At 39.3% G+C, this 14,421-nt stretch overlaps 1 protein-coding gene and 1 long non-coding RNA gene across 2 annotated transcripts in view; one reads left to right on the forward strand and one right to left on the reverse strand.

The window, feature by feature from the left end:
* The window catches only part of RARRES1 (retinoic acid receptor responder 1), a 35,823-nt gene extending 21,638 nt beyond the window's left edge, over nt 1-14,185 (forward strand). The window contains exons 4-6 of the mRNA XM_032262285.1: nt 5,305-5,441; nt 13,216-13,278; nt 13,360-14,185. Coding sequence (XP_032118176.1) covers nt 5,305-5,441; nt 13,216-13,278; nt 13,360-13,509 — 350 coding nt within the window. The 3' untranslated portion in view covers nt 13,510-14,185. The remainder of the gene's footprint in view (nt 1-5,304; nt 5,442-13,215; nt 13,279-13,359) is intronic.
* Nucleotides 8,889-14,421, reverse strand: LOC116539392. The gene is made up of 3 exons (XR_004264026.1): nt 14,340-14,421; nt 11,577-12,245; nt 8,889-10,779 (listed from the first exon to the last, which is right to left on the reverse strand). It is a non-coding gene; the product is annotated as an uncharacterized LOC116539392 (long non-coding RNA).

Below are 14,421 nucleotides of genomic sequence, written 5' to 3' on the forward strand. Positions count from 1 at the left end.
TTAAAAAATGGTCACTTAAGTTTTTATCGCTAAGGTGGTACTTTCATTCAACTAAAGAGTGTGATATGCCTCATAATTTAAACAAAACTCAGAGGTATTATCTTTCTGTTCATCTCGAGTCCAATGCAGTAACTCCACCAACAGTTAAGTATCCCTTTAATCTCATTTTCCATCCCAGAATGAGGCGCATGGCAAGAACTGAACCCCAGGTAAGAGGCAGAGGATTCTGAAATAGGATATGCATACAGGGGTGCTGTTTTCAGGGTTGAGTCCGGGAGCTGAGGTGACATCTCTAAGTCTGGCAGTGGCTTTTGTAACTTCATATGACAGCCTCCAGAGCCTCCACTCTGCTCATCACAGCCTTATGCCCCAGGGCCGGGTGAGACCTTTTCTGGGATACTGCAGGGGAGTCATGTTTATCTCATTTCAGGTCAATGGTTAATGGGCAGTGGTGCTGTCTCTAACAAAGGAGCCCTGCCCTCTGAAGTGACTCAGCTGAAGTGAAGCTGAGCTCATTTGTTCTTGGTACTCACCAGAATGTGTGGGCAGCAGTTGAGACTCAGCACATTTACTGGCAAATCCAATTTTCAAAACCACGAAAGTCATCTCTGGCCTTGCTCCTGGGTATTAAGCTTGATGTCTAACCACTACAGCACTCTTCATCCCACCCTCTCCCACAGTTTGCTCACTTGCCCAGATTCTGTGGCAAACCCATGTCAACACTGGAGGCTCTGTAGTCTCCATTCCTGAGTGTCTCTGCTCCCCATTGATTTACTGAGACTAGGTGTCCTTAAAAACCTGGAAGTGGAATACTGCTTCTTGCATTTCTAAAATTCTGAACCCTGAATGATTCTCATATAGTTCTCTGACAACTGGGATCAAGACCTGTGCCAAAGAATCAACAGGAGCAATTAAAATCTCATGTTGTAGCAGAATTGGTTTATATTTAGTATTGCTTGAAATAAATGAGCTAATGACCGATACTTATAAATCTATACTTATTTAGGGATTGTTCTCCATTAGTTGGGAAAATAGGGTTTATCTTTACTCCTTAAAACACAAATTTTAGAAATTGTATTGGATCTTTTCTTTGAATATTTGCCACAGGATCATGAGATTTTAGACACTCTTTAATACTGCAGGTTAACTGAATTATGTTTAGTTAATAAGTCCTGCATATCCATAGGGGCCATTCTACAATGATCTAACTTAATGTAACTACTGTGAAACTTCAAAAAAAATCTTTTTAATAGAGGGCACCTTTCATCAAAAAACTTGTGAGTTTTGCTGTCATATGAAATTCAGCAAAGACATTTAATGGTGCTATCTATAGCTTGTCTGTGTATGTAAAATTATCTACTTAAAACCAAAAAGGTTTGGTTTTAGATAACATAAATTTTATCCAGTTCAAACCTCAGCAGATTCCTACTCAGTATTTAATCGATACAAGGCATTGGGCTGTTGTAGTATAATGGATAAATGAGAAGATCTAATCCATTTTGGAATATCCTTGCTTCACATTGTTTTTTTCCCCTTGTCTGTTTTTTATGAGTAAAAATTTTACTTCTAATGAATTTGTAAACTTCCTATTGATGAAACCAAGTATACTACATACAAAGACTGAAGACCTGAGAATAACCAGCTGAAGTTGTGTCCGCCCAAGTGATTCTACAGCAGTGCTGCCAGCGCTTATCCTTTCAAATGTTCTCACTGTTCACAGTATTTAGTATAACTCATTTATCTTCTAGGGTGATGGGTTTTATCTCACAAATCTGAACTCACAGCAGCACCAAAAGGTAGAATACGTGATGATGAGTTGGATCAAGGAAGTTTTCAGTCAGTGAAGACAAGAATGATGGGAAACCTCTTAATAGTAAAATAAGCAATAAAGTTTATATCCAAGATGTTGAATTCAGAGTCTTGTATTACATAATGTGCTGAAGTTCTTATGGTTTAACTGCTCAAACCAATGAGGAACAACAAATTCATTCGTGAAATACTGATATTCTATGCAGGAAGTAGAAGTCTGAAACACGCTTTCTACAATAACATCTGTAAAAATAGTCACAGCTCCCTGTTGATTACTTATCATATGCTGACAGGAAAAATGACATTACCAGGTTAAAGAAATTACACAGAAAAGCCAGTGAAGAGTACTGAAAGTCCTCAGTTCCAAGTTTGAAGGCACTTGGATATTAACAGGAAAGCATTATGGAACCAAAAAACTTAAGCCACCTAAGGGTGAATGATGACAATGCAAGGTAACAAATACCTTTTTGCTTGATTCTCAACAGGCATTTTGTTCTAAAAGATTTCTCCAAGTGCTGAGCCCTCAATGCTGCTCACTATTCATTTCTAACATCTTATTGTCCTCCACATGACAGCTGTGTTGAAGCTTTTCCATTTCTTCAAGGCCCACACCCTGGCCTCATACACTTTCAGGAGATAGTCTTGCCTCCTGCTTTACTGAGATTGAGACATTTCATTCTGTCATTTCTTCCTACCTCACAAAGTCGCTACATCTTCCCCAACGCCCCCTTTGATTCTAAGACCTCTTTTATTTATACCTTTGGCTCTAGTTTCTCTGGTTGTTTCATAATTTTGCCCCATCAGTATCCTTCCCACCTTTAAAATCTTCGTCAACTAGTTCCTTCTCTTGTCCTATAGAGATCATCAATCAGAGTTGTGCTGATCAATTTCTTCATAGACCCATCGCCCCCTTTTCCTTATTCTGTCTACTTTTCAAAAGTAGATTCTATACACACTGCTGCATCCTCAGCCTCTTCCTATTTGGCTTCTACTCTATGTACATAAAGGGACCACTGAGATCACCAAGAACCCCAACCAGATCTTACTTCTATCCTTCCTCATTTATCTGTAGCACTTTTTTTTTTTTTTTTTTTTAAGACAGAGTCCCTCTATCACCTAGGCTGGAGTGCAGTGGTGCAATCTCAGCTCACTGCAACCTCCATCTTCGGGGTTCAAGCGATTCTCCTGCCTCAGCCTCCTAAGTAGCTGAGATTATAGGCCACTATGCCCAGCTAATGTTTGTATTTTTAATAGAAGATGGGCTTTCACCATGTTGGTCAGGATGGTCTCGAACTCCTGACCTCAGGTGATTCACCCACCTTGGCCTCCCAAAATGCTGGGATTATAGGCTTGAGCCACTGTGCCCAGCCTATCTGCAGCACTTTATGTCATCTACCTTCATGGCTTTCTTGACACTGTATTTAATTCACCTAATAACAAACTCAACTTGTTTTCACCCAAAACGTTCCCACATTCTGTCCTACATTTATATAACAGTATACTATTCTCCTAGATTTGGCTAGAAACTTCGGTCATTTTCACCTAATCTCCTAACATTTAATAACTTGCCATTTCCTATTAAGCCTGCATTCACAAAGTGTTTTGGACTCATCTTGTCTTCTCCAAACCCACTGTCACCATCCTCCACACCTGAACTACTTCTCCCTGAGACCACCGCACCCAGCAGTCAAAGTCATCTTCCCACACTTATTACTCAGCCACACTTCATACCCGCTCTGGCAGCTCTGCAAACAAGGCCTTTCAATATCTGGTGCCAGTATACTGTACACTGTATCAAGACCAGTCACTAAGGCCGCCCCTGCCCCGTGCCTTCCTACCTTCATGTGCTCTCTCTCTCAGACCCCCACTCCTCCCCCACCTCCACCCCCACCCCCACACACATGACAGCAATTTAAGGTGCAGCAAAAATCTCATCTCTATGAAGGTTCCCCCAACCCTCTTCAGCCCAAAGAAACCTGCCCTTTCCCTGCTGTCCTTCAGCTTTCTGATCCTCCCTTCTTAAGGGATCTATCAACTATAACCCTACCCTGTCAACATGCGGAGGGTGGGGACTTATCTTGGTATCCTGCACAGATCCCAAGAAATCAATGAATGCTGCTTGAATTATAATCGATATCCTACGTTCCCTTTTCCCTACCTCAATGAATTGAGCATTCTTTTGGATAAAATAATCATTAGCATAAATTCTATTCTGTATCGGTAAAACTTGGCTGGTTTATACTCAGAGTATAAACCAAGGCCTTTCAATATCTGGTGACAGTTTATACTCAGAGTATAAACCAGCCAAGTTTACCAATACAGAATAGAATTTATGCCAAGGATTATTTTACCCAAAAGGATTGGTTTCCTAATAAGCTTGTTAGTATTCCTCATGTATTGTGCTATTATTAGGCCTTAATATAGTATCCCTGCAAAATTGCATAAAATGATGGTTCATGAACAGTCATCTCATTAAATCTGAGCTCCTAAAAGTCACAAACAGTAATTTGTCATTGTATCCCTACCTCTCACAGTGTCTGATATTGTGTAAGTTTTAAGAAAGATGTTTGCCAAATTTAAAAGATTTTTAGATCCAAAAATAATGCCATAGAACAAATCTACCTGATTTCTTCATGTGTTAAACAAAAGTGAGAGAGATGCTGCCAATACACTGATTAGCTTTAAAGCCAATGATCAGAGAAGCACAAAGATATTTTGGCAGACTGGGAAGCAAAGACCACCATCACACTGACTGTAGACCTAAACCAGAAGGCAAGGTGGAGAATAACAGTGACAGACTTTTCAACCTAATTAAAAATGCTTCTTGGCCAACACAGTGGCCCTCACCTGTAATCTCAGCAGCACTTTGGGAGGCCATGGCAGGAGGATCGCTTGAGTCCAGGCTACTGTGAAGTATAATTGTGGCACTGCATTCTAGCCTGGGCAACAGAGCAAGACCCTGTCTCTTAAAAAAATGCTTCTTAACTAATAAGACTAGGTTAAATTGAATGTCAATTTTGAGTATTCAGTAATGAGTGTGGAAAGGTCACTTTAGCTGCTGGGTGTGAGACGGCTGGAAGGAGGAGACTGAAATCTGAGAGATTTGGTAGCCGACAGTGGCCATGGTCTCAGGGAGAAGCAGCCCAGGAATGAAGGGTGGTGGCAGTGAGTTTGGGGAAGACAGGATGGGTCCAAGATACTTTGTGGACATAGGCTTGATAGCACACAGGCTTCGTAGCTCTTATTTTGCATGTATACAGTACAGCAAATGGCTGTTAAATTGATTTAGAATAGATTTACTGTTTGGCAAGTTGAAGAATATAAATCCACAAAGTCACATAGAAACAGATACAAATAAATCACGTCTGGCTCAAGGTCTTACTGTGAGGGGGATGACAGGTATAACTAAGTTTAAACCTTATTTCAAATCTGAAGCTTCTGAGATTTTGTCTCAAAAATGCATTAATACAAATGTGCTTTTTTTGTCTCTCTCAGATAATCATGGACATATTGATCCCTCTCTGAGACCCATCTGGGATTTGGCTTTCCTTGGAAGCTCTTATGTGATGTGGGAAATGACAACCCAGTTTTCACGCTACTACTTGGCACAGCTCACTAGTGTGAGGCAGTGGGTAAGAAAAACTTGAAAATTAGCTTGTGCCACAAGAATCAGTGCAGTCTCCTTAGACTGAATTCATGTGAACTTCTAATTGCATTTCAAGAGTTTTAATCGCATTTCATTTCTTTAACAAATATTTGAGTTCCTGCAATGGGCTAAGTATTGTTTCAGGGGCTGAGGATACACTGTGAACACAATGTTGCTGTCCTCATTAATTCTAGGGAAAGAAGATAAAAAGAGACAGTGAACTAATAAATAAATATGTATCACATGATGGTAAATGCTATAAAAAAAATTAACTAGCCAAGGTGTGAGGATCATTTAAGGTCAGGAATTTTGAGACCAGCCTGGGCAGCATAGCAAGATCCCATCTCTACAAAAAAATTAAAAATTAGCCAGATATAGTGGCACATGCCTATAGTCCCTGCTACTCAGGACACTGAGGTGGGAGGATTTTTGCTTGATCCAGGAGTTGGAGGTTGCAATAAGCTATGAGCCTCTGTACTCCATCCTAGGCAACAGAGATGCCGTCTCTTAAAAAAGAAAAGAAAAACAAAAAAATGAGGTAGGGAAAAGGGAATGTAGGGTATTGATAGAATTACTACTTAGTCTGAAGTAAGGCTAATTTGAGCAAAGGTAACTTTGGAGTAGAGACCAAAGGGAAGTTAGAGTGAGCTGAGCCCCGCTCCCATAAGGAAAGAAAATGTCAGAGGGAACTGAGGCTGCAATGTTAAAGTCTTTGAGTAGGCAGGAAAGTATATGATCAATCCAGATGATCTTAGGAACACAGAGGGTTCACCTAGAGGGAAACAGTGGCGCAGATGCTGGTAAAAGGACAGACAGATATCAAGGTGGGAGTTTGTGGAAGTTGTATTCTAACTGCTTGGTCTTCTCAGTGAAATGGGACAAAGTCATCAGCTGAGAGCAGGAGAAATAGCAGTGAGGCTGCTGTGGCTAGAACTGAGTGACAAAGGGAGCACCGCTGGGAGACAGATCAAATCGAGTGGGGCAAGTGGAAAGCATCAGCTCATGTAAGACCTTGCAGGCCCTTCAAAGGGTCTTATCTTTCACTCACTTACCCATTAGAGGGTTTTTACCAGAGTGACATGATCTGACTTACAATAGGATCATTATGGCTACTATGTTAAGAACAGACCAGTAAAGTATTGCAATATTGGGTGGGGCGCAATGGCTCACACCTATAAACCCAGCTCTTTGGGAGGCCAAGGTGGGTAGATTACTTGAGGTTAGGAGTTCGACACCAGCCTGGCCAACATGGTGAAACCCTGTCTCTACTCAAAATAGAAAAATTAACTGGACTTGGTGGCAGGTGCCTGTAATCCCACTACTCGGGAGGCTGAGGCAGGAGAATCGCTTGAGCCAGGGAGACAGAGGTTGCAGTCAGCTGAGATCGCACCATTGCATTCCAGCCTGGGCTACAGAGCAAGACTCTGTCTCAAAAAAAAAAAAAAAAAAGTATTGCAATATTCTAGGCAAGACCTAGTGGTAGCTTGGACCAGGGTGGTAGCAATGGAGCTGGAAAGACACTTGGATTCTGTGACAGTATTGGCTTATGGGTTGGATATGGATATCAGACATGAGAGGAGTTAAAGATGATTTTTAGAATTTTGGTGTGAATAACCGGAAGGATAGAGTTTTCATTTACTGATTTAGGAAGCTTATAGGAGGAACAGATTTGAGGGAAATTATCTTGATTTGGGGCATTCTAAATTCTATAACCAAATAGAGAATTTGTATAATCATCTGGACAGAAGAGTCTGAAGTTGGGGGAGAGGTCTTGGCTCTAGTTATCACCATATAGATAGTATTTGAAGTGACAAGACTGGATGAGGCCACAGGTAATAAGTGTAGAAAATGAAGTCAAGTTATGTAAGGACTGGATCATGGAACACTTCTGACTTTAGCAGTTGGAGATATGGGAAAACAAAGTATCTCAAGGATGAGGACTGGCTGCTAGTATTAATGCTGCTGGAAAGTCAGGTAAGATAAAGACTGAGAACTGCCCATTTGATTGAGCAACTGGAAGTCAATGGAGAGCTTATCAAGAGTCCTCTCACTGGCACAGTGGGACAAAAGCCTGATTGGGGTAGGTTCAGGAAAGGATGGGAAGAGAGGAAGTGGACACTCAGTCCTTTCAAGAAATTTAGCTATAATAAACAATAGTAAAAAGAAGGAGAAGAGGACTACAGCTGGATGATGGGTAGGCATCGGGCTGAAAGGGCTTTTTTTTTTTTTTTTTTTTTTGCTTATTTTTGGTTGGGAGAAGTAACAGCATATTTATATGTTGATGAGAAAAAGTCCAGTAGAGAAAGGCAAAGTAGGAATTGCAGGAAAGAGAAGGAAAAGTTGTTAGAGTTACTATCTTTGATAGGCAAGAGAGGATATAATCAATCCAGATGATATCAGGAACACGGAGAGTTCACCTAGAGGGAAAGCAGGAAACAGTGGCCCAGTACTAGGAGGGCAGATATCAAAGTAGGAGTTTGTGGAAGTTCTAACTGCTTCTGTCTTCTCAGTGAAAGAGGAGGCAAAGCCATCAGCTGAGAGCAGGATGAGAGTTGAAGGTATTGGGAGTATTAGGGAGGCAAGCTGAGCCAATCATAAGCACCAATTTAAAAGATTTGTTTTGTTCATGGATGGATAATCAGTAAATAACTTCTGAGTACAGGATTTGCCCAGCATTATACCATCATTTTTTGTCAAAAATAAATAGCTTGGTTTGCTTTCCAAAGACCACATGTACAATAGACATCAATTAGAAACCTAGATTTTGTCTTTACTTATCAAAACGAACACGTCTTTCCCCCTTATAGAGTGCTTGTAAATAGAAATTACCATCTAATTGATTGTCGCTATATAACAAGTCAAGATATAGTATTAGTTCTTTTGCAGATAAGTTTCTATCTCTGTTTCTGACACAGTCTCAATCTACCAAGATGACCACATCCTCAACAAGAGGGTTTTACTTTACCTGAAAAGTTAGGGGGAACAGGTTGTTTTAAGTGTAGAAAATGGCGTCAAGATAATGTAGAACTAATTGTAGTGAATGTGAGAGGAAAACTTAATAGGAATAGAGCAACACATTGAGCTAACAGAGAAAAACTAGGACTTTTAACATGTTTCCCTTTCTTTTACAGTTAGGAAAACTTAATAGGAATAGAGCAACACATTGAGCTAACAGAGAAAAACTAGGACTTTTAACATGTTTCCCTTTCTTTTACAGTTGCATATGAGATATTTTTACCACTAGGACATACCAGGGCACAAAAGAATAACAGCTGTATTTCTCTCCCATTCTAACCAGTCTTTCATGTCCATTATATCTCCACTCAACCAAACTGCAAGTGGGAAAGCGATTACATATATGTAACTAGACAGTTAAAAAACAGAAATGCAAAGGGAGAATGGTCATTGAGTAAGAGTTTTAGATTTTACTTTTCCCCTGTGGTGTTTGGGTGTTAGATAAATAATAGTTGAATATGCAGCTGACTTGCTGGGTCACCCAAGGCAAATCACTTCATCTCTTAGGGCCTATTAAATGAGGACTCACAAACAGACTGAAGTGAAACTAATACAAATTTAAATCACCGGAGCAATTAGGAAATTTGGTTTCAAGGTTGACATGCATTTCAGCTTAGAGTTCTTTTAAAGTATGCACATATCCACAAAGATTTTTCAAATTCTGCCATTCAGTGGCCACTAAGGTCTCCTGTGACCCTGATCAAAAGAAGCAACACAAGCAACAGACAAAACAATCAATGATTTTAAAAAATACCCTATGAGCAGAAGTTCTAAATACTGTTCTGAGAAACTAGCAACAGGACACTAGGTCTGAGAAAGCCAGTACAGCAGAGGCAGCAATGACTGGAGGTGCTTGTTAGAAACAAATTTTGGTGCTACAAAAGAAATAGAACTCAAACATAAATTTTCTCAGCAAGGCAAATTTACTTCCATAGAAGGGTGCATCTCACAGATAGAGCAATGGCAAGAGCACCATGAACAATGGAAAGCAAGAGGTTTTTATTTCTAACACAATGGGTTTCTACTACTGTGTCCTGTCTCCATTGGCTGCAGCTGGACCACACAATCTAAACTGGTCCTGGTTAGCTAATTTGAAGGGTGCAGAGAGGGGGTTACACTAGGGGCAAGGACAGTTTCGGTGGGAGAAACTATTCTGGCAGGAGGGGTAATTTGCAGAGGGAGTAGAATGTGGGCCCTATAGATAAGGACTGGCTGGGAAGTTGCTTGCTGTGACCAGAGCAGGGAGACAGCGATAGTAAGGAAGTCTGGCCTTGAAAGCAGGGAATAAAGAATAAGGAAACTTAAAAAAGCTACACCTTTGAAGAATAACTTCTTACTGTATTTAACAGTGCTCTTAGCCCAAGGTAGCTCAAAAAAAGGTATAAAGATTATAATTTTTCCAAAAACTTTCTGGATGGGAATTACTGTCTTGATACTCAGGGTAATTTCACCTTTTAATGCAATTGTGTGATGAAGTACAAGCTTATAAACTCACAGGTCCAAATGAACAAGGCCTGAGGGAAGACTGCAAAAAAAGGTTTGAAATGCAAATATATAACTCATCTTACTGGCACAACTCTTTCCTTAGAACTGAAGAATAGATGTCATTCCCAATACTATGAAGACTGTGCTAAGAACAAGGGATATATGATAAGGCCATATCTTTAGCCTTTAATATGAATTGAGAAAAATCAAGCTGAGTATTGTTCTAACTCCTGTCAATCAGTACCAGATTTGTAAGCAGCCCAAACTACCTAGCCTGCAGCACATCACTATCAGTCAGCTCGGCTTCACCCTAAGTCTCCACTAGCCAAAGCTACATAAGCAGCCATCTTATCTACTTTATCTATTATACTGAAATCTACTTTTTATAACTTCTATTACTAACTTAAGCCTACTTCCTCACCACTAAAACCACCCTGGTTCTGTTAGTCTTCTCTCTCTTTTGGGGTAAGTAGGGTGGAGAGGCATGGGGTGGGTTGGGTCATGAGCAAGCAAAAGGGAACAAACAAAACACTTCCAGTCTGTCTCCAACAAGATTAAGTGCCGAGTTACCAGGAAATGTAACAACAAATCATCATCAATTTGGGCTACAAGATTTGGCATTTATGATGATCTGAATTGAAGCCAAAAGATAATTTCTGAATAATATTAAAAACGACTTCTTGGCAGAGCTTGACTTAGTGAAGGCAGTCCAATCCTGGCATACTTTGCCAGCCTGCAATGCACAATGTCCTCTTCTGCAGTTTTTTAATAAGCTGTGCTTTTTGTTTTGGTTTAATGGTGGTTCCTCTTAAAGGAGGAGGAATCTATAAAAACACAAATGTAAGGGGATGTTTCAATAACTTTACTGAGGAAGTTCTCAATTAAATGATACAGGGTTTTCCAAGCATTATCATGACTCACATTTTTGTATTTAAAAATGGGTAATACTCTTTTTGCGCTTTTAGCAAAATAGTTTGTCAAATGGGGCTGGAATCCTAACATTTGTTTTAAGCTCCAGCCTCTTTTTTGCCTCACTGGAGACTGCCATGATTTCCTTCAGAAATGTCGTTTTCAAAAGCAGAATAAGACACTGTTCTCAAAAAAACATTTTAAGTATACAAGTAAAACCAATATATATAAATACAATTATTTTTTTAATAGAGATGAGGTCTCACTATGTTGCCCAGGCTGGTCTCAAACTCCTGGGCTCAAGAGATCCTCCTACCTTGGCCTCCCAAAGTGCTGGGATTACAGGTGTGAGCCACCATGTCCAGCCTAAAACCAATTTTTAAATTATAAAAATATATCATAAACAGTCAAGACTTGAAAAATAGTACAGACAGCACAGAAGTCTGAGACAAATATCCAGCTGGTGTGGGACATCTTGGGATAGATAACTGTTTCCTTCCAAGGTCAAGATAGCCACCAAATGGAGGTCAAACAAGGCTAAACATATCCTCAAAGTGACAATGCCAAACTAATCACTGGAACCTCCAGTAACTGTTCCCTTATGAAAGAGACACTGAATCTTCTCTCATGAATTCTCTAACTTTGCTGCTTGTGCCTCAGATGTTTGCTCTGAACATTTGTGGGTACATTGTGAGACAGGAGGGAAACCTACCCAGTATTGCCAAGAAGACAGAAGATGCAGTTGCTTTCTGATTTACCCAGGCCCTCTCCTCTATCTTCTCCCTCCAGACTTCCTCACCTACTGGAAATTTCATGGCTTGTAAAAATCTTCATCAGTGTAGGCAAAGGGGAGACAAAACTGTGTGTGTGTGTTTTTTTTTTTTTTTTTTTTTTTTTGAGGGGGGTTGCTTTTTTGTATTCTTTAGTAGTCTTAACACAAACCTGGTAATATATCGAAAACACAAGTTTAGTCGTTTGCTGCTTGCAGAGTCCAATTCACAAATGTGAGGTCTGGTATAAATAAAGTGACTTTATCCCAAAGCTAGCTTAGGGGAATAAGTACAGGCTCCTGCCTTTAAGGTACTGTTTCCCTTTTGGGACAAAAAGCAAGGGTTTTTAAAGGGGGACTTGGCATGAATGGCATGCAGGGGAAGAAGCGAGCAGGTGCAGGGTCTATGTGACTGGCTTGAATACCTTATCTACTGGGTGATTGAGCTGGCGCCATGTGGGCAGAGCTAGACTGTAAGCTGGCCGTTGTCTCAAGATACTTAGACAGAGTTCCCTCATGGTCCTAACTGAGGTGCCTTCTCCTGGTGGGAGAGAGTTCCAGCTCTCGAGCTTTAGAGTGAGCACATACATAAGCTTGCCATGCAGGGAGTATCTGGTAAAAGGGAAAGTAAAGGTTATGATTCCATATCTAAAGAGCTGAGTAGGAAGGGGAGAACAGGGGAAAAGGAGGAAAGAGAAAAGAAAAAAAAGGTTTTTTAAGTAACTCATTCTCTTTCTCTCAGAAAAATGGAGTACTCCATTGTAGGAAGACTAAAATTATAAACCAAATTGAGGGATTATTTTTAAAAAATGTTCTCTCTTCCATTTTTACTTGTGAACAGATAAGCAACCTAAAGGAAATGTCAAAAAGAAAATATGGAGTTGGTTTAGTCACTAGTAAAATGTATAGAAACACTGTGAATAAAAGAGGTAAAGACAACTGCCTGCCTACTGAAAAATATTTAAGGCACTGGGTTTAGAAGCAGTGTGGTATAGATTCATGTAGTATATATGAAGAATATGGGTGCTAGAGTCAGTAGATCTGAGTTGGAATTCCCATCTGTCACTTCCTAGCTGTAACCTCAAATTACCCCTCCTGTAAAACTAGGCTCATAATACATAGATCGTAAAGGAGAATTACATGAGAACATGTAGAAGGTGCCTAACACAGAGCCTAGTCCATGGTAGGCATTCTAGAATTACTAGTTGTTTCTCCCCTTGTCTTATCGTCTGTTATATCAGGGCTAATATATCAGCTTGAGGTGCATATACAGTATCTAGATCCTTAAGGTTGTTAAAAGAATCTCCCTATCTCCACAGACTCAGTCTCCATCAGAAACTATGAATATTAAAGAGAAAAAGTGATAGACATTCAACCAGGTTTTCATGTAACTCAGTGACAAGACAAAAATGAGGATCAATGACTTCCATATCTTGAAGCAAAATACTACCAAAAACCATGAGGCTGAAATCTAAAAGGCAGTAGGAGAGTCAAGGCATCCATTCAAAATAAGAATGTATTGTATATTTATTACACCAAATACCACCATATTTATTATACTAACTCTTTTTTCTCCCTCTAGAAAACTAATGATGATACAATTGATTTTGATTATACTGTTCTACTTCATGAATTATCAACACAGGTAAAACATAAAATTGTATGTAGAATTGTTTTTACCGTAAGTTTTTGCAGATCATAATATTTTATAACTCTTATTTCCTAGGAAATAATTCCCTGTCGTATTCACTTGGTCTGGTACCCTGGCAAACCACTTAAAGTGAAGTACCACTGTCAAGAGCTACAGACACCAGAAGAAGCCTCTGGAACTGAAGAAGGATCAGCTGTAGCACCAACAGAACTTAGTAATTTCTAAAAAGAAAAAATGTTATTTTTCCAGCTTCTAAACAAGTGACTGTACTAGCATTTTCCTGGTAAAATAGCTAAGGTACAGACATTCTAATAATATGGGAAAGCCTATGATTACAAGTAAAAACTCAAAAATTCAAAGATGTTGGTTTTTTGTTTGTTTCTCAATTGGTCTGCTTTAGCTTTTAATTCTGGAAGCACATGGACCTGAACTCTGCTCCGTGCTAAACAGTCACCCTCAGGTTCTTCAGGGTTTCAGCCCTAAAATGTAAAGCCTGGATAATTAGTGTATGCTGCAATGGGATCAGCATTTTTTTAAAAACTGCAAAAAATGATGGTTTCATCTCTGAATCTGCATCTCATTCTTTTGAACATACTATAGCTAATATATTTTATGTTGCTAAATTGCTTCTATCTAGTATGTAAACAATGATAACATACTTTCAATGAAAGTAAATTGTAGGAAGAAAATTAACTGTTTAAAAGAAACTGTATTATATTTTATGATTTCAAGCAAGTATTCCTTTTTAATTTGCTATCTACTTTTAAATACATATTTACATTTCTAAATACAGAAATGTGTTAAATGCTCTTGTGGAGATTTGTATACAAAGGAAAAACTTGTGCTAAACTGGAATTAAATGAAATGGTAATATTGCTTAACTTAAATTTTACAAATAATAGAATGTCTCACCAGATAAAGCTGTCTGCAAACATCCATCAGAAGAAATACGGATGTAACTGAAAGCACATTAAATATTTATAATTTTCATTTACAAAGACAACTTGGACCAAGTGTTGGCCTAAGTAATTTATAAAAGCAAACATAGTATGTACCATAATCAAATTCAGTGGAGTATCCTTAAGGCAGGAGGAATTGATCCAGGAAATGTTGCCATCACTTGCCTCTCAAAATTAG

This window comes from Sapajus apella, unplaced genomic scaffold (assembly GCF_009761245.1).
Source record: "Sapajus apella isolate SASKATOON/1434 unplaced genomic scaffold, GSC_monkey_1.0 scaffold4, whole genome shotgun sequence".
Lineage (NCBI taxonomy): Eukaryota > Metazoa > Chordata > Mammalia > Primates > Cebidae > Sapajus > Sapajus apella.